The sequence below is a fragment of the Ambystoma mexicanum genome, chromosome 2p (genome assembly GCF_040938575.1).
Source record: "Ambystoma mexicanum isolate Mex_15411 chromosome 2p, UKY_AmexF1_1, whole genome shotgun sequence".
NCBI classification, from domain to species: Eukaryota; Metazoa; Chordata; class Amphibia; order Caudata; family Ambystomatidae; genus Ambystoma; species Ambystoma mexicanum.
Window position 1 is genome coordinate 185,041,327 of NC_090923.1, and position 25,905 is coordinate 185,067,231.

Below are 25,905 nucleotides of genomic sequence, written 5' to 3' on the forward strand. Positions count from 1 at the left end.
AATGAATTGTGATCTGCGGCTGTGTGGAGAATGCAGGGATCCTCTGTGCTGATTCTTTTAAATAGTTAAATAGGTGAGCTGACTCGAACCAATTCTGTATGCTTATACTGCAGCGAAAAGGAATGGTGGAATAGAACAAGGAGGACAGAGGGCCTGTAATAAGGGTTCTTGTTATTTGGCGATTGGTTGTGCTCAGCAGGCCGAATTTCTCAGCAGGTGGGTGGGTATGAAACTAGTGCACAGCTATATGTGCCGAGGCTGACCCAATAGCTAGGGTTCAGATCATCCTGCCCTATGGAGATGGTCTGTTTCCAGGCACATATTGGTGGCACAGTTCTTTAGACCTTTTGTCACCGGATGACTGATATTTTTCACAATGCTAACCCTCATGTTAAGCTGGACTATGCTGCAATCACAATAGAGTGACCAGAAGCGGGCCCCAGTAGAGAATAACCATCCCTGTGTGTGCTTATGGAATTGGAACTCAATTTTATCTGAGGAGCCCAGCCACCCCAGTTCTATTTGATAAAGGAAAAGCACATCATTGAGGAAAAACACACCATACCTCATGCAGTCTGTATGAGGAATTCCTATGTCTCCAAGAAAGGGAGCACTTCTAGAGCACTCTACCTGAATAATGAGCACATAGCACTCTGAGGAAACAACCTATCCAGCTTTTACCTATCTCTAAAGCAACAACACCCCACACCTGTTGCTTTCTGGTGGCACTTGAACCAAGGAAACAGCCACTACATGAAAATCCTGTAGGCAGCGCTTCAGTTAATCCCTTTTTGGACTTTTCTAAGGCAATGCAACTCCATTACACTTACAAAGACCATGAGTCAGGAAGTCAAAGGCTTCTCTACATTGTATTGTTTTTATTTTTTATTTTTTATTAAAACGGAGGAGATCTCTACTCTACTTGTCTTCCTACCTAACCATTAACACTTATTTTTGTTCATCATGTAAGTCATTTACTTCCAACATTTGAAGCATTTAGACTTCCAAAAATGGACAGGCAGCCAGTGTAGCTTCCTCCGGTACACAGAGATGGATAATGTTTTAGAGCGATTGTATATCAGTGTGATAGCAGCATTCTGAGCCACCTGGAGTCGATGTAGCTGCCTCGCTGATGCTCCCAAGAGAAGAGTGCCGCAGTGGTACACCAATCTTGTTTCTCTAATTTAGACTTTACTTTATTTGGAAGGGGGGGGGTAAATTCATTTATATCACTGCTAAAGCCGGAAAGTATGTTTAGCATATTTTCCTTATAAACCATTATGGAGGAGGCTTTGGAACAAACCTGAAGATTTTCCCTGATGTCAGCATATAAGGAATTGGTATTCACATTTAAAGTCTTTGCCAAGAAATTCATTTTTCTCCATACTACTATGCTGCCCAAAGATAACCAACCATGTTTGTGGTGAATAATTTCATTGGGTACTCCAAGGGGTATACCCAGTGCCTTTCCCCCTTGCGCTGTTGCTCCTTCCCCCTTTTTCTGTCTCTCATTCATCTTTGTGCTCTCCCTCCTTCCCCCTTGCACAGCCGCTCCTTCACTCTTGCTTTGTGGCGCATCCCCATTGCATTGTCCCACCTCACCCCTTGCACTGTCGTGCCTCCCCCATGTGCCCTTTACCCCACTTGTGCTGTCCCTCCTCCCTCCTGTATGCTGTCCCTCCTGCCCCTTACACTGTCCCTCCTCCCACCTTATGCTGTCCCTCCTGCCCACTTGCACCTTCTCTCCTCCCTCCCTTGCACTGTCCCTCCACCCTCCTTGCGCTGTCACTCTGCTTTCCCTGGGTGCTCTCGCTCCTTTCCCCCTTGTGCTGTCACTCCATCCCCCTTGTGCTTTCTCTCGTTCACCCTTGTGCTGTACCTCCTCTACACTTGCACAGCCCCTCCTCCCCTGTGCGCTGTCACGCCTCCCCTCTTGTGCTATTGCACCTATCCCCCTTGTGCTGTTGCACCTTCTTCCTCTAGTGCTGTGGATCAACTTCCCACTATGTGATGCTGTTCTGACCCCCTTTGCCCCGTCACTTCTTCGCCTCATTTGCACTGTCACACCTACCTTCAAATGTTGTACCATGCTCCTGTGTACTGTTGCTGGCCTAGTTTAAAGCCGTTGGCATTTCTATTCTCCCTCGTTTTGCCATTTATTTCTTATTTCCCCCGCCCCACATTTCTCCCCCTATCTCCCCCAGCACTCCCCTTCATTCCCCCATGCTGTCATTTCTTCATCACAGGTTATTGGCATTCCTCATTCCTTCCCTCCATGCCAAATGTAAAATGCAATAAACAACTACAAAAGATAAAACTATAGGCTTTTGTAATGCTTTTTTTTAGAGGAGTTACTGAATTTACAACGATAATCATCTGTTTATGATAAAAAATAAACCAGATCTGGTATACCACTATTAGGATCATTTCAGATATGTATTTCTGCAATATGGGGCAAAATCAAGCTTTGACCAGTTTTTGATTATCCCTAAAGGGGTTCTTTCATGGCAAAGAAGCACTTTTTTCAAAAAGAATACACTTCTATTTTTTACTTTAAAAAACAGTTTTGGTCCAGGTGAGAGATGCTAATATGTCCCAACATAAGATTGCAAGATCCACCGTTCAAGCACTGGTCCCATCCCACCTTCTCAAATACCTCTGGTTGTCCTCCCTTGTGCCCTTGAGAAGTGTCCTACATGCGGCCTCATGCCTCATCAAGAGTCTACGCAGAAACAGCCACATCACCCCGGCCCTCATCGACCTTCACTGGCTCCCACTGCATGCACAAATCATCTTCAAGTCTTGCTGTACCATCTATAAGGCAGTCACCCACAAGTCACCCAGCTACCTCACGGAGAAACTCAGCCTCTCTGGCGGACAGCGCACCACCAGAAGCCACGACACCTGCAGACTTGAAATCTGCCACTGCAAAAAAGAAAGGATCAGAAACATGCCTACCCCCCAAGAATATTGAACCTCCTCCCAGCCAGCATTAGACTCGCCCTCATGCTCCTACAATTCAGAAAAGAACTCAAGACCCTCCTCTTCAAGGACTCTCAACTCCTCAACACCTAGGCCATCACATAGCCCCTTCGTCACCTGACTCGCTAGACGCCGGCCGTCCCTCTCCCCTCCACCACCCAGTACAGCTGTACCCCTCCTCTGTGCCCCTCTGTATCCTACCCCATCATGTATCTGTTCTGTTGTGACCTCTGAAAAGCACTCCGTTATGCATCTGTATTGTTGTATACGTCTGTAAAGCGCTCCGTAATGCATCTGTACTGTTGTATACGTCTGTAAAGCGCTCCGTAATGTATCTGTATTGGTGTATCCCTCTGTAAAGTTCTCCGCTGCTTCTCGAAGCTAGGTTTGCGCCCAATAAATACCATAATAATATTTATTGCAAATCCTTCATTTAGAGCGCCGCCGTCGCCTGGAATATTTTTGCTCATGAATCGCTGCATTCCCTCCTCTAATGTGCATGTTATGTTACGTAATGTTATTTGTAGGTCCCAGTGACCTCTTCGCACTAGGGGTGAAAAGTCAGTGTGAGGTCACCTACTGTAAAATACATAATCTAAAGGAAGGCTGACCTCAAGACCCAATTAGTAGGTGCCAAGAATCGGAACTTGCCCCCACCAAGATAAGCTCAGTAGTATTTTGGAGATTAAGATGGAGGAGAGTGGTCGATCTCAGCGGTCTATTCGGTTTGTAATAATGTTACTGATCTGAAATGTAAGATGGTCTGCATCAGTAGTAGACATGATGGACAGTCTTATTATAGATATTTCCCCGTACCTTTGGCCATTGGAGGGCATGCGATTCTGGGCAATGCGCTCTGAGGGTTTGGTTCAAGGTCCTGCCGCCAGGATTGTCAAGGCACAGATGTGCGGACCACCTCATTGTATGCATTGCACATACGAGATGCAATCAAAGATCATCGCTCATTCCAGCAGCCTGGGAAGCTTAAAGATGACTCGACCATCTGTTGGAGTGTGAACACATTGAATTACTGGTTATATTTAGGAACGAACAGAGTCTCTTGTAGCAAAGCATTCTAGGGAAGGACAAGACGAACATCAGGATGGAGAGTAATTTAAAACCCCTGTTCCCCAGAAGACAATGTATGCCTAACAAGGTCCTGCTGTGAAAGTAGCACCCCCAAGAGATTCAAGGTTCCATTCAAGAGTTAACTTCGAGCACTCTGATGACAGATAGTGTATGGGGAGACCGCCTGGTCGATAGAAGGGCGAGAACATTCCAGTATTGCTCACCTGAGCTTGAGGGGTCCTGCATACACACTTCAACAAGCAGGCCCTTGCACTTAAAACCAGCAGGAGGGTGGTTCTGGTGAACCAATTACCCTGAATTTTCCAACTTATTGCAGTTAATTTATAGGTTACGAATGATGCTTGCTTATATAATTGTAGTTGTTCGTGTTGCTTCATCAGATTGTTAGTTTAAACTTTCTAACTGTAAAACTCTTTTTTGCAATGCAATTCTAACATAACATTGTGCAAGCATATGCTTTATTTCTGCAACCACTGAGAAGGGTTTAAGTGTTGATCACTCACTGTAATCACTGAAGATTACATTTCTCCTAACTATGGCTCCAGTAGTATGGAGTACAGCACCAAATTGTGTTTAAGTGAAGGTTCCCACCACTCCAACTACAGAGTAATCTATCCCCTGAGCGAGGCTGCGAACAACGCTCCCCTCGCCAATTGCGTTGTATTGTGTCCAATTTGGCAGTTTTTATTTGGCTTTTATGTATTTCTGTATAGTACACTATTTACTATTGCTTGCTGCCTTGTTTTTGTTCTATTATGAAATGAAATATGGCATGGGTTATTCACATTTCGTGTTTTTATTTGAAAACTGAAATTATGTGAATTATGTTTACCTGTCTTATTTTGTACTTGAAGGTTGTTTACCGAATAATAGTTGTTTGACTGACTTAATATGGAGTTAAAGGGGAGCTTTTTTAAGTATTGGTTAGATATAAAATATATGATATAATATTTAAATATAAAAAAATATATATACCTATGTTACTATCCAACTATTGTATTAACCTGCAGTAATGACCTCCTACCAGGGGCTTTTGTAAAGCGCACATTCATGCCAAGGGGTTTCTTGGCTCTATAGCCAGATAGCAGATGGTTATTGTTACCCAACTCAATAGTACCAATTGCATTGACCAAAAAAATAATGATGATCTGTGCCAACCCGCCATGGATCAAATCTGTGACTATTTGGTCAGGCAGATATCTCTGCTGTGGATCCTTTAATGCTCCGAGCCGCAGCTGCAGCTGGATCAGAGCTTGAGATCTGGCATGCTTTTGGTACATCTGAGAGGGTTGATGATGCCAGTCGTAGTTAGAGGCATGTTCGGAATCATAACTTTGCACCATATTCAAAGAACTGCGATCTGTCGAGGAAATTTGAAAATTCTTGAAACAGGTGAGAGAAGATAGACCACCTTTGACTGCCTTTTCGCATGGATAGGCTTTAGAACAATAACATCCATTCCTGGGGTATTCACTGTGAATTTAGTTTTATGCAAACCTGATTATTAATGCAGAATGCAAGTTCCATGAGGCACTAAGTTTTAATGTTAAATATAAGGTTTGAATGGAAATTATACTTATGGAAACTTTAAAGACCACTCGGCCAGTGTAGAGATGCATGCGGTCAATAGCAAATCTCAGTGGGAAAAGTCAATATTACAGAACTGAAAAAACACTTGTAGCTGAATGCGTGGGCGCTCCCTAGGAAGAGGTCAAAAGTAAGGGAGTCACCTAAATAAATAACTTAGAAACAAAGGAAGCACGCCAACACACTTAAGCTACTATGCAGGAGTAGATGTTTCTAGAAGTGCCAGGTAACCTAGAAATGATACATGTGGAAACTTACGGTAACAATGTTACACTAGTGGAATAGGGTAGCTTGCCAGGATCTATAAGTAGCAAGTAAGCAGCGTGCCACAGGAGCCACCAATGGGGTCAAAGTCGCTCTATGGGCTAACACGTCTGTGACTCCTTGAAAACTCATTTTGTTTGTAAATTAAATGTGCCTACCTTTCCAAACAAAGCAATTCGTCTGTGCCCTTAACTGGGGGTAATGACTCATGACAGAAAGTTCAAGTTGAATTAGAATTTCCACATTTCTGTGGTCACCACATCTGTAATGCATTGCTTCTCTTGGTGCATTAGTTATGTTAATGTCACTTTGCGTGATTGGTCACAGATTCTCAGTCATTACTTCTAGATCATCCTTGAGACTGGGGCTGACATGGCGTGGAGAGGAGGTGGAGGGACACAAGCCCTCAACTTAATGCCATGTTCTCTCTTTCCAGGGATGACGCCTTCTCCGACAGCCTGAGTCAGAAGGCGGACAGTGAGGCTAGCAGTGGCCCCTTGCTGGACGATAAAGCTTCTTCCAAGAATGATATCCAGTCGCCAATGGATCATATCCCAGATTACGGGTTTGGTGGCGTCATGGGCCGGTAAGACCCCAGAGGAACTCACAGCCTATATAGTCATAAGTGTTTCATTCTGCTCATGATTTTTCTCGTTTATAAATAAAATATCTCTATGACAAAATCAAGTCACTTCAGCTTTGCAGTGTCTTCCGCTTCTCCATGATGTAATGGTCAGATCTTCTCCTTTTCGAGTCAGGGTGAATCCTATTTATACTTTGTTGCCATATCCTGTACTTTCTTTAATATGTCCTATGCCCTGTTTTTTCTATTATATGTCCTATGCCCTGTCCTTTCTTGCATATATGCCTGCAGTAATATGTCCTTAGTCCCTGCATACAACACAACTGGAAACATATCCGTCAATGTATGATAACTCTATCATCTGGGAAGGACGCCCGCCTCCCCTCGAGTGTGAGATATAACTGATCATCTAATCACACGAGGAAGTGACTAAGCATCAGATAAAGGAGTACATTTAAGGGGAGTAGATTACTGAGCAGATTACGTCTGGCATACCATGCAGTTCGGGTAATTAATACATTTTTAGGATTATTTGATTCGTCTTTTAGCATGTTTTCGAAGTAGAGGTGATCCCAATATTGGGAAATGAAATAGCCTGAATAACCAGGTACATACACTCTGCTAAGTTACAGAAGAATTGCTAGATACCTAACAATATTATCAATCCATGCTGTGATATGCTTTGAGTGACGCATACACACAAATGTAAATGCATAGATATTAGCAGAGATATGATAGCAATGTGGAGATCAGTAGATGAATAAAAGTAGAGAAGTGCTTGCGTTAAGGTTCCACAAATTGTATACACAAATGCACATATGCCTTGCTAGATAGGGATATATATACACATGTGGTCAAGTCCCCACACAGAGGTACACATAAGATGTATATTTCCAGTTGTATATGACCACAGTCTCACTGGCACTCCTGTCTATTAACCTCTAGCAACAGACACCTTGGAGCTAACCTTAAGTCAATATCTGGTGGAAGATCACATGTCTAGCTTTCAGTCACCTGAACCTGACATTTGCTGACCTTTTCGGTGGAACAAGCGAGGCTGGTTTGACCATTTCTACTGGCAAACTACAATTGAGACTTATGCACATGCCATTCCACAGTCATGCATCTCAACATAACACTCACACGGGCCATACACAGTGTGGAAGTCAACGGCCGACGAGGTCGGTCAACATGCTGGGATTCATGGGCATCCCTCATTAATATTCATAAGATAAATCTGCATGCATTTCAATATCATTTAAATGTAAATGTATATCATAAATAATAAGGAGGGATATCCTGAAAACCTGATATTTTTGTGACCATCCCACACAACCTGACGGTAGCATATCAAATCACAGCAGACTTTTGGGTGCACACACACAACAAAGAAACATAGGACAACTTAAACTTAAGTTACAGCAGTATAACTGGATGGAACCTACTGTGTTATGTTGTATTGTGATGGTCGCCATGCATTGGTGTTGCTATTAGTGGTCCTTCTGAATTGACAGCAGCGAACATTCGCAGCATATTGTATAGATTACCTGACTCCCTGCGGTATTACATTCATTTCTGAAATAGACACTGTCATGTCAGGTAGCTGCATTACCACAGTACTGTAAGCATTTGGTAGTTTAGAGATGCAACAGGTACTAATTCAGGTCTCCTTTCATCCTTAACAGGGTCAGATTGCGTTCCGATGGGGCGGCCATACCGCGTCGCAGGAGCGGAGGCGATACACACAGCCCCCCAAGAGGGTTGGGTCCAGGGATCGACACACCTCCTCGGGCAGCCGCTTGTCCAAGCAGCCCCCATAAACTGTCACTAAACAGGGGGAGGATGGAGAGCCCCGAGAAACGCAGAATGGCCACCTTTGGAAGTGCCGGCAGCATCAACTATCCAGAGCGGAAAACAGTGATGGACGGCCACTCACTTAGGTCCACCTGCGGATCGACTCGGCACAGTAGCCTGGGCGACCACAAGTCACTGGAGGCAGAAGCCCTGGCAGAGGTCAGTGTCAGTGGGGGCAGTTCTGATGTCACTTTAACCTTCTCAGTGACTGCACTTCAGCACCGCTGAGACATGCTGTGGTCAATTGACAGAGGTCAATGCTGAGGGTTTCAAAATTATTACAGTTATGATTTCTCTTATGTGTGTATTTTTGTTTATTGTAATATTGAATTTGATCTATTAAACGTTTTCCATGAGTAACCAAAGCCAAAAGATGGGGACTTACATTACCATTCTGTCAGTTGTAATCTGGCAGTAATTCCTTCGGACCAAGTGGCGGTAATGGTAAATCCGTTTGGTGGTATTTCGGCAGATTTACTGCCAAAATACCACCAGATTTGTGATGAGACCCTTATGTGTTATAGGAGAGAATGGGTGATTATTTAGAGGGATAGAATATTCTGTTGCAAACAGGGAATGTATCAGAGAGGGAATGCCTAGTTTCTGGGTTTTATCAGAAGGAATGTGATGTATCTGAGAGGGAATGCCTAGTTCCATGCCTTGTATCAGAAGGAATGTCATACATCAGAGAGGGAATGCCTAGTTCCATGTCTTGTATCAGAAGGAATGTGTTGTATCCGAGAGGGAATGCCTAGTTCCATGTCTTGTATCAGAAGGAATGTGTTGTATCCGAGAGGGAATGCTTAGTTCCATGTCTTGTATCAGAAGGAATGTGTTGTATCCGAGAGGGAATGCCTAGTTTCAGCCTTGTATCAAAAGGAATGTGATGTATCCCAGAGGGAATGCCTAGTTCCATGTCTTGTATCAGAAGGAATGTGTTGTATCCGAGAGGGAATGCCTAGTTCCATGTCTTGTATCAGAAGGAATGTGTTGTATCTGAGAGGGAATGTCTAGTTTCAGGCTTGTATCAAAAGGAATGTGATGTATCCGAGAGGGAATGCCTAGTTCCATGTCTTGTATCAGAAGGAATGTCATACATCAGAGTGGGAATGCCTAGTTCCATGTCTTGTATCAGAAGAATGTGCTGCACCCGAGAGGGAATGTCTAGGTTCATATCTTGTATCAGAAGGATTTTGGTGTATCCGAGAGGGAATGCTTAGTTCCATGTCTTCAAAAATTAGTCATGGGCACTCCTGTATGAGAATGAACACGGCAAAAATGGCCTGTTCTTTGGGACGGTACGCACTCTAGAGTCTGCAGCCACACTTTAGCTCACTGTACCTTTTACAGATGGGAAATATCCATTAGCATATCAGTTTTTTTTTCCCGCCCACATGGGCAGTCCAGCACCGAAATGCTATGGCAATTCCCTTATGAACAAGAGTACCAACAGCAACCCCACACGCGTGTTTCAACCTTGTTGGGCATCATCAGTAGGGTGGAGCTGTGCCTCTCTGAGCACAGTGGGCAACTGGTCCACTTCTGGATGACCCTTAGTTCCATGTCTTGTATCAGAAGGAATGTGATGCATCAGAGAGGGAATGCCTAGTTCTGTGTCTAGTGATGCATCAGAGAGGGAATGCCTAGTTCCATGTCTTGTATCAGAAGGAATGTCATACATCAGAGTGGGAATGCCTAGTTCCATGTCTTGTATCAGAAGAATGTGCTGCACCCGAGAGGGAATGTCTAGGTTCATATCTTGTATCAGAAGGATTTTGGTGTATCCGAGAGGGAATGCTTAGTTCCATGTCTTCAAAAATTAGTCATGGGCACTCCTGTATGAGAATGAACACGGCAAACATGGCCTGTTCTTTGGGACGGTACGCACTCTAGAGTCTGCAGCCACACTTTAGCTCACTGTACCTTTTACAGATGGGAAATATCCATTAGCATATCAGTTTTTTTTTCCCGCCCACATGGGCAGTCCAGCACCGAAATGCTATGGCAATTCCCTTATGAACAAGAGTACCAACAGCAACCCCACACGCGTGTTTCAACCTTGTTGGGCATCATCAGTAGGGTGGAGCTGTGCCTCTCTGAGCACAGTGGGCAACTGGTCCACTTCTGGATGACCCTTAGTTCCATGTCTTGTATCAGAAGGAATGTGATGCATCAGAGAGGGAATGCCTAGTTCTGTGTCTAGTGATGCATCAGAGAGGGAATGCCTAAGTTCATGTCTTGTATCAGAAGGAATGTGATGCATCTGAGAGGGAATGCCTAATTCCATGTCTTGCATCAGAAGGAATGTGATGCATCAGAGAGGGAATGCTTAAGGAATGTGATGTATCCGAGAGGAAATGCCTAGTTCCATGTCTTGTATCTGAAGGCATGTGATGCATCAGAGAGGGAATGCCTAGTTCCATGTCTAGTATCAGAAGGCATGTGATGCATCAGAGAGGGAATGCCTAGTTCCATGTCTAGTATCAGAAGGAATGTGATGCATCAGAGAGGGAATGCCTAAGTTCATGTCTTGTATCAGAAGAATGTGATGTATCCGAGAGGGAATGCCTAGTTCCATGTCTTGTATCAGAAGGGATGTGATGCATCAGAGAGGGAATGCCTAGTTCCATGTCTTGTATCAGAAGGGATGTGATGCATCAGAGAGGGAATGCCTAATTCCATGTCTTATATCAGAAATAATCTAATGTATCAAAGAGGTAATGCTTAGTTCTACCTCTTGGATCAGTGGCTCGAGTCACAGGAGTGTCCTTAGATTTAATTGGCTCTTTCCTTTCCAACAGTGTGCTGAGAGGAAAGCTAGGTACATTCACTTTTGACCCTGGTACAGTGGATTGTACTGTCCTGCAATACTCATTCCTGTCTCACCTTTTATTTAACATTTACCTTCCCCACCTTCTGGACCTGTCAGGGACTATGTCTTGCATTTCATGCATATGCATATGGCATGTCCACAGCCCACATGATGACTTCTCTGGAGTTTCTTCAGTCGCCACTGAAGGTGAGGCTCCGGCTTGAAGCCATAGCTCCTAAACATAAAGCATGGAAGACCATCATGCTGTTACTTGGCCCCTACCCCAGGCTAAATTCCACCTTCAAAAATGTATGATCTAAATAAAGTTTTCTCTCCTCAAGTGAGAAATGTGGGAGTTATAGGGGAATCGGATTTCAGCGCTAACACACAGGTTGCTACACAAGTCACCCATTTTAATCCTTGCTATTTCAAAAGGGTACTGTAGTACTCCAATGCCCTTTATGCCTGGCTGCTGTCATATCTAATGGACCCACGCCAGGGCATTCAGAATGCCACTGACCGCCTAACGTCTGGGAAAAGTAGTAGAGAGTGTAATTCTGCTATGCTGTGCCTTGCAATTCTAGCCTCTGCAATGCCAGGTTACCTTCAACACCCTTTGCCTGTTTTCCAAGTGTAAATATGGCCTAACTGCCTCGTACTTAGCTGACATAATCACCCCATGACCACCTGGAATGGATTGATAGATTTCTCGTCTGCACTTTTTGACTATCCCTTGCTCCAAATTTAAGATGAGTGAAGGTAGAAGGTTTGCGAACCAGGATCCGTGACGGTGGAATAACTATAGAAATTACTTCCCTGACCAACTTCTGCACCTCGCGCAGGGCAGTAAAATCGTTCTTGTTTGATCAGTAACTTCCCATTCTATCTCTGCTTGTTCTTCTTTGCTTTATGTCCTCGCAAATAATATTAAATCCAAGTAAATACAATAGGATCTGATATTGCTGTTAAGAGATATTGAATATTCTATTGAATGGACAAAATGTAATAAACCAGAATAGAATTCTCATACTCAGGGATACAATTAGGCAATAATAGTACCCGACTGTGACAGCTTTCCTGGGCAGTGACGGCTTTTGTATCTTTAAGGTGCTAACTGTAAAGAGGTGAGAAAATGATTACCCCTCTCTACGCCGGTAGAGGTCAGGCTTGGTGATGTTCTGTACTATAACACACAATTTTTACACAATTTACCTTGTGCTACCACAAAACTACAAACACACTTTTTTATATCATTGAACCATATATCTATTGACCACTTATATTGACTTACAGTACACATTGTATTGGATGTAAAAAAATACATATATGCATAAAAGTAGTACACAATGATCTAAACACATTCTTAAAAACACAGCATCATCTGTGAGGGGGTCAGTTTTAGTGAATAAGACACACTACATCCAAGTTGTAGATGTTTAGCACAAGACTTCAGTTGTTCTTTAGTCTTTTGTCAATTGTTGACATGTTTCGGTCATTAGGGTAACATTGGGCACTATCTCTAGTGCCTGTTAAACCATTATTTTCACAGCCTTCTTCAGGACAGACACATTTCTTCAATGTAGTATTAATACTTTCGTATACCCCATTACAAATTTGAAAATATATCCAGTATAGGCATGAGCAGGATTCCCACTCAATTGTAGCCAGTAGAGTTTCTAATTTCAGAATGGATATAGATTATTCCACCCACGATTTTATTTCCTTCATCAGCATCCCATTTATATTTGGAATTTTTGTCCAATGTAACACGTATTCATCAGAAAAACAGTCTTTCTGTGGATACTTCACATAGAATTGCGGGAGTCCCTTATAAGGCTGAAAAAACTGAGCGCGTTTGAGTCGGGCAAAACTCGAGCCTTCCTCCTCCGGTCGGTCACAGACGTAGCTTTTTGGATGCCGTAGTGTGTCTTATTCACTAAAACTGACCCCCTCACAGATGATGCTGTCTTTTTAAGAATGTGTTTAGAACATTGTGTACTGCTTTTATGCATATATGTATTTTTTTACATCCAGTAACATTTTTACTGTAAGTAAATATAATAGTGGTCAATAGATATATGGTTCAATGATATAAAAACATGTGTTTGTAGTTTTGTGGTAGCCCAAGGTAAATTGTGTAAAAATTGTGTGTTGATCAAACAAGACATGTACTAATTTTGTTATAGTACAGAACATCACCAAGCCTGACCTCTAGCAGCGTAGAGAGGGGTAATCTTTTTCTCACCTCTTTATAGTTAGTCTATTATTGCTCGCCCGTTTTGAGAAATTGATCCCCGTAAGAAAAAAATATTGGGAGATTACCTTTTTTGAGGTAACTCCTTAAGGTGCTGCCAGAGCTTAAAAAAGCACACATAGGAGGAGACATTAATAGCATAACATCTAGAGTGTTGGTGCATTGTTTTATTTTTACATGAGAAATGCAGCACACGGATCGTGCAGTCTTGTTTCTCATGGAAACAAATACAATCCAAGATGGCTGCCATGTGAACAGAGAAGAACTATGTCAGTCTTTTTCTCAATTTGCATAGTGTACCCATGTGCAGGAGAGCAACTAGATGGACTGGCTGATAAGTGGATATTGGTGATTGGTGGAAGGGGAAGAGGAACGATTTGTGTGAGACAGTGGGGATCCACAGAGGATGAGGAAGCCAGAGGCATGGTATTGGAAGGCGTGCAGTGCTTATCCGAAAGCTCAGAATACTGATCATTACCAGTTGTTTATGCTGGCCCTCAACTCAAGGACCCCGGATGGCTGAGATGAGCCACCTAATTGGTAATTTTGTGTAACAAGAGAGTGAATGCTCAGTTCCGCAGACGTAATGTAATGTACCGGACTGATAACGGAATACTTTATCCCGCAGATAGAGTGTGTCTTTGCAAGGAGAGCATACTCACTTCCACCATAATAATGTAATGTGCTAATCACAAATGAACAAACCCACGAAATATAATGTACTGATATGGAATAGTGGATTACACAGATTAAATGTTTTGCTGATAGCGATTGCTCAGTTCCCCCTTGGAAGCTCTTCTTGACTAACGTGCGCTGCAATGTTGTATTACATTCTTGTGCACGGGCGGCTAATTGTGTTCATCCCAAGGCATTCGAATATCCGATTCATCAATTGGAATTCTGACTGGTATAAACCATGGCGTGTCTCTTGCATGGCAGTGTTGGTCACTCACAACTCAATTTTTAGGGGGCTTGAGTATGTTGAATGAAACTTTGGACGAATGATGCCGAACTCAGTTAATTGGGCAGGCTCTTCCAAACCATTGCTCTGTTGTTCATATAAGCCCAATCCTCCAGAGACTGTATATCAATGAAACTCTAAGTGATGCTCTATAGGAACCCTCTTGGAAGAAACATGAGTGTTGTCTATTGTGACACCCAACATTGGGTGGTGCAACATATTAACTGTTAACAAACTGATCAGTGTTTTTCTTGCTCTTTGCAGGATATTGAGAAGACCATGAGCACAGCTCTGAATGAGCTGCGGGAACTGGAGAGGCAGAACACAGTGAAGCAAGCCCCCGATGTGGTGCTGGACACCCTTGAGCCCATGAAAGGCCCATCCATTGGCTCAGTGAATTCCGAGCCTGCCAGTCCGCTGCACACCATAATGATTCGGGACCCTGATGCGGCCATTCGCCGAAGCAGCAGCTCCAACACCGAAATGATGACCACTTTCAAGCCCCCCCTTTCTGCCAGACTGGCTGGGGCTCAGCTCAGGCCGCCTCCCATGAGACCGGTCAGACCAATCGTGCAGCAACGATCAAGCAGCAGTAGTAGCTCGGGAGTGGGCAGCCCAGCGGTAACACCGACTGAGAAAATATTTCCCAACAACGCCGCTGACAAATCGGGCACAATGTAGATGTATCCAAGGAAACTGACCACTTAGATACCTTTTATTGGGGAAGCCACTAACAAATCAGAAGATATATATATAAATGGAAGTTTTGAAGACTAGAAGTGCTGACTGTGGTACCAGTGTGTAGGCCTGAGGCCTAATGACCGTATATAGGCCCGAGGCCTATTGAAGGTTTGTCATTTTAAGGCCTAGTGATAGGCTGAAAGCTAGAGGCCTGGTTACGGTGTGTAGGCCCAAGGCCAAGCGAGAGGGTGTCGGCCTGAGGCCTTGTGAAAGGGTGCTTGCCTTAGGTCTTGTGATAACCACCCTACACACATTCATACATGTAAATATATATATGGAATCATGTAAACTGGAATGGCCCATGAACATAGACTGAAAGTGTACAGTGGTAAAATATAGTGTGATGTTACTGGAGGCTATATGGAATCTCCAACACAAGGAAAATGGTGTTCATGTGTATTGTTAGGTTTACCTAAGAAATCGGCCCTGTAGTGTTCTCTGTCCATGTGTTTGTTTCACTGGCTGGAGGTCTAGAATGTTCAATCCTCCATACATCCGAACGGAGACAGCGAACTCTGAGAGGCACAGCTGGTACTGTGGAACTGGAACAAGAACACACCTTTCTGACACAAGCAGAATCTGGACCAGCAAAGAACATTCCAAAACACCCAACAAATTGAGTCTGACGCGTGGAGTTCCAGATTTCGCTATACTGGAAAATGCCAAACCGGACTCGGACGCGGACAAGAAGAATGCACTTCAAACCTGTGGATTGTTGGTAGAATAAAGGGGAAGGGACCTTCGGCCACAACGTAGCACAGTCTTTCAGGTGTAAATCAACAAACCCCGTGAACATTCAGTGGTTGAGTGGTTGCGGCGATTGCAATATGGACATGCCGCGATCCAAAAACTGTGGTATAGATATATATATAGAAAAAGAGAGGTTAACTTATAGTTTTTAAAATGTTCAATTGTTATGTGTCCTTTTACTAATTACCTTTTTTGTTTGAGTCTGAACAGGTAAGAGGGGGCAATTCCATTCCACCAAGATGAATTTGCACAATACACCACGTATGGGGTTTGGGGGTAGAAGGGCGGCAAGGGTTCCCTCTTTTCTTCACTTCTGACCTCTTGCACGAAGGAGAGATAGGTAATGAAGCATGAGCCATATTTGTCATTGGATGTTATGGATCTAATGGGTACTATTTGCACTTTTGTGTACTATTCAATACAGCTTATGTTTACGCACACATGCAGCCCCACCTCATAAAGCGCACATACTAATATTTCCGAAGGATTCAATTTAGAGCATTATGTCCAGTTGTAGAGGGGGAAGACTTGATCTTTATGGTGCAGTGGACTAGTTAAACCTCACGTGCCAGCCAACCATCGCGATACTGGACTAATCCACCATTCCAGACTGGAGATGCTTTGTAAGTGGATGGTAGATGGCTCTAAGGGTGGGCAAACCCCCAAAATAGTGGCACGTGGATATTTGTGGATCACAGAATCGAAGGTTCAGTGACCCGCACATATTCAAACTTAAACTTCTGCAAGCGCCCAGATGCCCGAGGGCCAGGCACGCTACATAAATAAATAAACAATACAATACAATGCAATACAGACCCACCACCACCACTCCCACCAAAGGCCCTTCATACCGCCTTGGCCCCTGTTGCACATGAGGCAAATGGTGACATACATCTAAAGTCATAAAACACAACATGCACTGCCCACCGGCAAGCCAAAACAAGAATCGCACAAACCCAAATTACACCCTTTCTGTTTTGAAGCTGTACATGCATTGTGACTCAATTATCCCATTTGTCAACAAAAATGATCATGCATATCCCAGAATGCCTTGCGAGTGTGTTTTTTAAAGGGACAGTGTAGAACTTCACCGTAAGAGTCTTGGGGCACTAAGGGGCTTATTGCAGACAGATATGTTTTCCTTTGCCATGTTTTCCAATCCACACTCGCTGAAAAGGTCTTCCCCCCTCAAATGATAGGTTCAATTGAATAATTAGCATAATTCTGTTCATATTTTAAATATTTCAATTGTTTGTGAATTTTGCCTTATTGCACGTTGTTTTTCCCTCTTTTCGGTCACCGCTCGTGATTCTGTGCCTTAAACTATAGGTTTGACAGAATGTATAGATTTTGTCTATTTTCTGTGCACAGACCTTTGATTCTACGTTATATTCACAGACAGAAAAACAAATCACATTTGCAGAAAGTTTTTTCTACCACAACGCACATTTTCTTTCTGATCACCTTGTTGTTTTCAAGGTCTTCTATGCCAAGGTACAGCTGCATAAATCGTGAAATCGCACAGAAAGGTACAGAATGTTCCCCAACAGCTTAAACTCTAGTTTATTGTATATGTTTGAGTTAGGTTTTTGATTTGATTTCCTACTGGTGGCCTTAGAACAGAGGTAGCTGCAAACCTTACCACAGACTCGCTTTTAAAGGGGTATGAGTCATGTAGGTACACATACAAAAGGGTGTTGTACTTCCCTAATTTGCTGTTCTAAATAAACAGCAGCAAGAGACCCCCTAATCGTGAAAGGTGGGCTTTACAAAAGTGTATTAGGAAAATATAGTAAATAACCAATTGCAACTGATTGCAATGCATTTCAGTTGCAAATTAAGGCATGTCTCAGATGCAAGTCATAAAATAAGCAGTTTTGCATAGCAATTTGCTTTGCAATTCTGTAGGTTTACTAATCAAATGGACACTTGTGTAGAAAAGTTAGCTATTTAATTTGCCCTTGTCAATGAAAGCACAGCTCGCCCTGCATTTCTCAGTGCTCTCTTCACCCTCTTTTCTCTGTTCACTACAAGTGCTAATGGAGAAAAAGTGAAGCAGTAATCATCTACTCCACTCTTAAGTGCCAAGGGCATGTGTGGGAGTGCTAGGCAAACATTTCCTTTTCTTTTTCAATGAATTGCTAACCAAAAGTAATCATACTTTTATTAAGCTTTCTATAGCCTGTCTGGCAAAGACCAGTATCTGTCAACTTTATATTTTCTTAAAAGACAGTCTTGCAATTCCATTCCTAAAATGTAAGTTGTCACATAATGCAAAATTGCAGTATTGATACTGTAAAACACTGCATCATCTCCATGCAGTAAGTTTCGGGTAGTGTATCTAAATTTCATAGTGTCAACTATCTTTCATTTTGTTGGGGAAGATGTATCATATTGGCGAGTGAACACTTTTGAAAATGTACATGATTACATGATGAAATGCTTTTGATGGCAAACCTAGATCTATAACCTTCAGGTTGAATATATCTTGCAACTGGTGCTCAGCCCATGAGCGAACCCATATTTTGTGACATTCTATATGATCACCTGTTGCTTTTTACCAGGTACCCTGAAATTGAGATGACCACAAATTACAATGTTCTACCTAGTTTTCCCAGTTCTCTGCCTCGAACGCAATACACTCTGCTTAGTCTCTTTCTTTCGTCTTTCCTCTTAGATAATGAAAGAACAAAGCAAACTAGATTCTTACGCAAAGTAGTGATTAATAGTTCCATCCAAACGGTACATCCACAGAATATCAAACAATGTAGTTAGCCTCTAGAGCTCGCTTTGCTTTATGATTACGATTGCATTATATATTATCACCTGCAGGGGACAGCTGGCTAAACTATTTTCAGAGCCTTTTTATCATTTCTATTTATTTGTGTCCATTCATACAGCTAACCTTTGACATTTTAGAGACACTCACCAATGGCTCGCAAAGGCAATCACTTTCGCCCGCTCACATGGTCAAGTAGATTTTATGAAGGGTGAGTAGCATTTACAAGGGATGTTTGAAACTTTTATTTAGCATTAAGTTTGTTTGCAGTACATGTCAAATACAAGTTTTACTGTGCATGGCTGGCCTCTGTGTGACAGCAATGTGCAAAACATAAAGTGGGCTTCTAGTGACATACACCATTTTACAGAAATCACATTTTAAATTTGTTGTCCTCCGTTGCTATGGGTCGAGTGCATTTCTCTTAGGCTAAACTAAGTTACCTGACCTGCAGGTCTAGCGAATTTTAAAGAATTTGCAAGGACTGACTCCTCTAACTAATTTCTTATTTCAGCAGTATGCCTAACTGCTGTACTGGTGACATTAACATTATTAGTACAATATTGCTAATCAAATGGGTCTGTTTGCTGAAAATATTTTTAATTAGCAAACTCTGCTAATCAATTTTTGAAAAAGAATTCATGCCTTGCAGATGAGTGCTGTTTATGTTGGTATGCATGTAGCATGGTGGGGCCTGAACCAGGTCCTTCTAGGTCAGGGGTCTGCAGCCTCCCTCTCTACAAATCTTTTGTAGTACAATTCAAGATAATTGCTCACCTCCGACCATGCTTTCTTGTACTAATTAGAGATGCAGTCCAAAACATCTGGAGAGCGAATGTTTGTAGTCCTTAGCAACTAAGTGAGAATAGGGTGATCATCATTAGAGATGGTTTTATTATGCTGCTTTTCGTCCAGCAACACAATGGTCGTGTTGATGCCAATAGAAAATGTTCATCGTTGTGCACCTGTCTGCGTAAGTACCTAACATGAGTTCATTTTTTAATTTAGTGTTCCAATGAACAGATGTCGGGGCAGGCCAAGGGCTTCTAAGAAATGTGCTGCCATTTTTAACTAATTAGAGGTAAGCCAAAATTGCTGCCATCGGTAGTCAGACAGAGTCTGCTCACAGAGATCCAGAAAGAGCAAGTGTGGGTGTGGTCATGGAGATCAAAAAAATAAATCTTCAGTGGGACAAGAACATCTGTGTATGATTTGTTAGAGATCTGCAAGTGGCCTGCAGTGTGAACCGATTTGGGTTCTCGGAAATTAATCTCCTCAGTCCACAGAACTCAAAGTATTGTTATAGCCACCCAGAGATGCCCCCACTAACCAGTATTAGAGTCAGGGCTCATTCCCACACTTTTCTTAAAAGAGAGGGGGTTAATCTTATTTTTATTACCATTAATGGTAATTGTCTCACATCATTTGAGACAGTCTCCAGTACATGAGGGGGATGGTACATAAAAATACAACTCGTTAAATAAATCCTACTTTAGTAGATGAGGCAAGGGACAGCCGAGGAACAGGAACAAGTTGAATCTGTTGGAAATCAAAGTCTGAAACAGGCCAAAGAGAAGGACGGCCCAAAGTGTTTCAGGTCCAGGGGATTATTTTTCACCAGAATGACGCACCTCAGAAAGAGAAAAAGGACCAGATGCATGCCTGTCGAGTACCATGGAAACATTCATGGAGTCAAAAGGAGGACCCCCACAGGTCTGATGAGGTATGGTAGAAGTGGAAGAGCAAACACATGCTTGTGGTGCATCCAGCTCGCAGGAAAGTGTGATAGAAACAAAGTGGTGTGTTCATGTGGTCTCTCAGCCTAGACTCGAAAATGGTGGAAGTGGCATTGTGTGTCTGGAGACAGAGCAATAGAAAGGTGGTAGTTTGCTTGGGAGCCCCACAACTCCAGAAGGAGCTGAAAAGTGTGGGTGTCTCCAGCACGGCAGAGAGTGGTAGAATTGAAGAGGATTGGCAGACCTTCCTGCAGTGTCTCCAACACGTTAGAGAGATTGGTAGGAATTCACCAGTGTGGTGGAAGCAGTTCAGTCTAGACAAGAAACCCATAGAAGACAAGTAGATCTAAGGAGGGACAGGCCCAGGCGGTGGTGAGTGCATGGGAATCTCTCGCAGTGGGAGTGGAGGGATGTGCCTAGACTTTCACCGCTCAGTAAGGATTACATGTTAAACGTGAGGCGCTTGTATGCAGTATCTTCAATGCTGGCATGGGTTGTGTGTATTTGTGTGTGTGTGATATCTTAATGGGAGTAATGACAGGGGTGTATCTATCATGGTCTCCACTAGATGAGAGTCGTAGATATGGAAGGGGGGTTTTATGCAGTCTCGAGTCCTTCTGGAAAGAGTGATAGCAGTTGTGGTGGGGGCCCGGCACTTCCCAGAACTAAGGAGCAAGCAGCGCAAGTAGATAGTTGTACCCAGTCTCCAACACCGATGAGAGAGCGGCAGATGGGGCAAGGTGTGCACCATCCAATAAAGAAAGTGGTTGCTGGAGCGGCAGATGCTGAGTAATCCACAGTCTCTCGGGAAAGTACCTGGGGTAGGGGCACATAGGGAGGCATCCAATTTGCACCAACCGATGAACCTAAATCAAGGGGGAAAAAGGCCTTCGTTAAGGGAGCAACTAGAAAACACCACATTTTTATTTGCATTTTCTTTTAAAGCGCTCACACAGCCCAGGGGCATCGAGGCTCTGCTACAGGAATATGTCTTAGTTGCGTATTTATAACTCGCTTAATACCCAGAGGTTTCTAAGCGTGGACCCGGGGATCGAACCAGTGTTGCTTCGTATTGTCTTTTTTCCAAGGCGAGCACGTTGCAGCTGAGCTATCCTGCCGGGACACATGGCACTGTCCTACTTGGTACCATCCCACTTTAGGAATGTAAGGTAAATGATGTATCTTTTCCTGTCAGTAATAATAATAATATCTATTTCTTATATGGCGCTACACACCTATAGGTCTCAGAGAGCTGAAATAACAGAAGACATTATTATCCCACAGAGTGGTACTCAATGTATCGACCTAATAAGGATGAAATGCTGAGTTGACCTTGCAGGGGTTCAGACCTGCCACAGCAAGCTGGGCACAGATATCGGGGGCGAGTGTACAACTCGCTGTGCTATGTGACCGGCTATAGTAGGTTTAACCCTTTATTACCGCACCCCCTGGCCACCAAATGTTTTTCTGTACATTCCCTAGGATGCACAGATTGGGAATCACAAGCCAGCAGGAGGGCAGCTTTACTCATATGCACAGAACAGGAACAACACAGGCAGTTGCAGTGCAGGCTTCCCACACACAAAAAGCCGGTCCTACACAAGCAACTAACTTCTCCTACACCAACACAAGGGCTATATAGGGCGTGGCAATCTTCCATCACACATTCAGAATTAGCATAACACAGACAGCAGCAATGCAACATTTTCTCACAGGTATAAGAAACAGCACAGACCTTAAGCTGTGCCCAGAAATATCAAAAAGGTACAGAAGTTCTGTGTGCGCTGCAGCACAGCAAGCTTCCCTTACTTGTTCATTGCAACACAAACTACATGTATTTGGCAAAAGCAGTGCAATCTTTTCCAGACAGAAAGGGAACAGCGTTTGCAGAACAAGTGCAGGCTTCTATCACCTTTGCAGAGTAGCTGCAGTGCAGGAAGCAAAAGTGCAATATACGCACAGTTAAAACTTGAAACTGATTTAATTTAAGTGTCACAAATCCCATATATAAGAGAGCAACTGCACACTATGCAGAGAATTGTATAATTACTATCACCCTGCAGAGGGATTAGCTAAACTAAACAAATAATACCAGCATAAGAAGAACCTTGATGCACATCTCGGTGTCGGGGCAAAGCGTTCAAAACCTCTAGCACCACGCGCAAGATGGCGCATCTCCCAGGTTTAGGAGGGTGCACCTTTGGCTAACACACAAAACCTTGCACACCAACAGCTCAAGCATCGTATTCGCTAAGAGTAGGGTAACATCAGCAGCAGCAACGCAGCTTCCCTTTCCCAGAATACGTGCAGTGTAGACCTATACCGTGCTCCCCCAGTACAACGCGGGCAACAGCAGTACAAGCAGCAGGAGCCTGACTCCCTCACTTTGAGAGAAGACTCCCTTATATTAAAAGGTTTCTTTATTTTTGCTGTCTATAATTATCCAATGTTGGTTCTTTCACACTAAGCTTTAAATATGTCCTTTCACTGAACAATAAAAACATAAGTAAAATTGGTTATTTATATCGCACAAGCCAGAGTCCAACCTCTAAGCACGGGCCCGGGATTTGGACCTATGCTGCTCAGCGTTGTCTTGTTTCCAAGACAAGTGCATTGTCCCAGAGCTATCTTCCCAGACTTAGTGCAGAAAATTGACAATATTTACTGTGAGATATCCCTTCCCTCCACTCTCTTCAGGCGCGGGCACAGGGTCGGGTGGAGGGGCGGGGCAACATGTGCCGGGAGGTTGATTGTCAGTTGTATGGGTGGGACTGAGGGGCGGAGCTAGGTGTCCAATAATGTGGGTGCCCTGAATATTGGTGGCTGCTTTGCCTAAAAACAAAGTGCATTTTGGGAATATAAGAATGACCACCAATTTATCAGACATGTGTGTGATAGCAATTGAAATGTGCATTCCTTCTAAGCATGCAATGCACACTTGTTATGATGCTCATTTCATCTGTCAATCCAGTCACCATGAAAGTACAAAATGTGCAAAGCATGAAACATATATATATATAGATTTGGACCGTTTCATTGCTTGAGTTTGGACTGTCCTGCTGCGCAAAGGACGACTTTCATATGCAGTTTGTAAAGTCATTGCTTTTCGCCGCTTGCACTGAGACTCCAAACGCACAGCAAAGACTCACGGGTGTCAGCATCAGAGAGCTAGGGTTTGGGCCTTGGATCTACATGGAAAAGCACGCCGGCAAGACAATCTTTGCCGCAGCCCAGTTCCCTCTTGTATCATCTCAATTCCCTGCCTGCCCAACCAGTTAAAACATGATATCATATGGAACCATATTTCTGGTGTGTACAAAAAAAAAGCTATTGCTTTTGCCTCTCAAGTGTCTTTTTGCAACAATACGGCGGTCTACTTTTTACTTCACACCCCTCTAGACCGGGTCTGAAACTTGCAGCTCTCCAGATGTGTTGCACTACGGCTCCTATGAACCCTCACCTTTCACTCGGCTGGCTAGGGCTGGTTGGATTTGAAGGCCAAAATATCCCAGAATGAAAGGTTGCATACCCATGCTTTCGAGGATAAAGCATCCCCTGTAGGAACTAAAGATATCGGCCATGTTTCATCCAAGGTTCGAACCCTTCGGTAAATAACATCGCCGATCCATGGCTGACCATGAAGAAAGCATGGATAACCCAGGCTTGCCAATGATCATAACACATGTGAAAGCGATGTAGGAACATACGCCAGCATACTCTCCACCAAGCCCAAAACTCAGCCGAACACTGGGCAGCCAAAGAGGGAACTATTGAACCAAACCACAACTTAATTTAAGAGGAGCGACTGAGAATCTCCCCATCCGCCACACTGCACGGTACAATTACATCATTATTTTCCAGTAAATTGAAAAACAAATGTATGTAATGAAACAAAGTTGAATCTGTTTCAGCTCAGGGTGGGAAACTGGTCAACAGCACACGAAGGGAACGCCGGGGGCACTGGGCGGGCGGCCTGGATCTCCCACATTTTAACAGGATTTTTGTGAACATGTCTGTTTGTATGCAGTCATTTATAAGCCCAGTCACCCCAAATCCCCCTGCCCCAGTTCCTAATTCTGTAAAGACTGTCATGAACCCCATGTAAAGGACTAACCCCTCCCCCGTGATCAGAGTCACAACAGTGCACTTTCCTTCTTTAGCCTGATCTATATAATACCTGGAACATTATGTGCACCCTGGAATGTGTCCCTAACTAGTGATGATGCAGGCTCCCCAGTATGGCCATATAGAGCCCATGCTGCACGTGAGTTGCACCTTTTATTGGCTGTTTCTGTTGCCAGGTAACATTAGAATAAGCGCTGATTGGCTGTCCCTGTGTACTGATTGATGTCATTCCCATGGATGTTGTTGCTGTAATGTATGATGATGTCATTCAGTCAAAGCATTTGATTGGATCCCCCTCCTATGTATGCCAATGATGCCATGTAGATCAAAGCCACTGGCTGGATGTGGAATTATCCAGTTCAATAAACAGCATAACTTTTCTTACAATGTGTGTGGTGCTTCCACAACCCAGAGATTTGTGGTCGGATGGAACTACTAATTCTTGCGGACCAGGCATGAAAATGATACTTTTGTGCTTGACTTTGATGAAAACGATATAAGCATGTACTGTGCATTCTGAAAAGCATGCCTTTATCATTCTTTCAGTGATAATCTTAACTCCTTTTTTGTCCCTTTGTAAAACTATAAACAGCATTTGATATTAAACACTCTCAGGAACGCGAGGGGTCACATTGACACTAACATGTAATGGTCAGAAAGGAGAGAGACACCGAAATTCAGCTGAGTTTAAGAATTATTCACCACCTAAGATATATTTTGCTGGCCCAGCAGAGTAGCAAAAATGTGAATGGTGCACTATTTCTGAGACGTGCCTCCACCTACCATGTATGAATGTGAGAGCCTGGTAGGTGCCATGCATACATGGCCTGTAAATAGTAGGCTGGTAGGTGACCCAATAAATTTAGCCCTAAAACCTTATAGATATATATAGATAGATAATATAGTTTGGTTTGCTTGTACTGTGTAAGCAAAAGTTACAATAAAAAAGCATTGATCCAAAAGAGACAGTAAGTAGATACCTGAATTGTACTAACAAAGTCATTTATTTGCATCAATGACAACCCCGTCTCGACGGACAGTGATTGCAGCCTACAACGCCTTGCCGGGGTTCGGCCCTTTACAGTAGGGAGAGTGGGGGAGGCCATACACTTCTTTACTTTTAGAGAATGCCTATTCTGACACCTTCTATTCTGCTTTATCACTGTGCGGCCTTTCCCTTCAAATGTGGAAAATACGCCCTTTAAATTCTGCCTATTCTGCAATCAAATAATCCCTGGAAGGACACGCACGAGGTGTGCAACCACTATCTTCCACGGAATCACCCGTAGAGCACTGCGAATCCTGCAAGCTTTTTCAACCAAAAACTTTAAAGGACCGTTGTACTAAGTGCTGGGCTGGCCACGCCATGCAGGCCGAGGCCTCCGTAG

The 25,905-nt window shown here is 43.4% G+C and overlaps 1 protein-coding gene across 4 annotated transcripts in view; it reads left to right on the forward strand.

Moving 5' to 3' along the window:
- The window catches only part of SRGAP3 (SLIT-ROBO Rho GTPase activating protein 3), a 780,680-nt gene extending 755,776 nt beyond the window's left edge, over nucleotides 1–24,904 (forward strand). For all 4 annotated transcript variants that reach the window (XM_069643471.1, XM_069643470.1, XM_069643468.1 and 1 more), the window contains exons 20-22: nucleotides 6,359–6,508; nucleotides 8,191–8,518; nucleotides 14,651–24,904. In XM_069643471.1, coding sequence (XP_069499572.1) covers nucleotides 6,359–6,508; nucleotides 8,191–8,518; nucleotides 14,651–15,067 — 895 coding nt within the window. In that variant the 3' untranslated portion in view covers nucleotides 15,068–24,904. The remainder of the gene's footprint in view (nucleotides 1–6,358; nucleotides 6,509–8,190; nucleotides 8,519–14,650) is intronic.
- The last annotated feature ends 1,001 nt before the right edge of the window (nucleotides 24,905–25,905 follow it).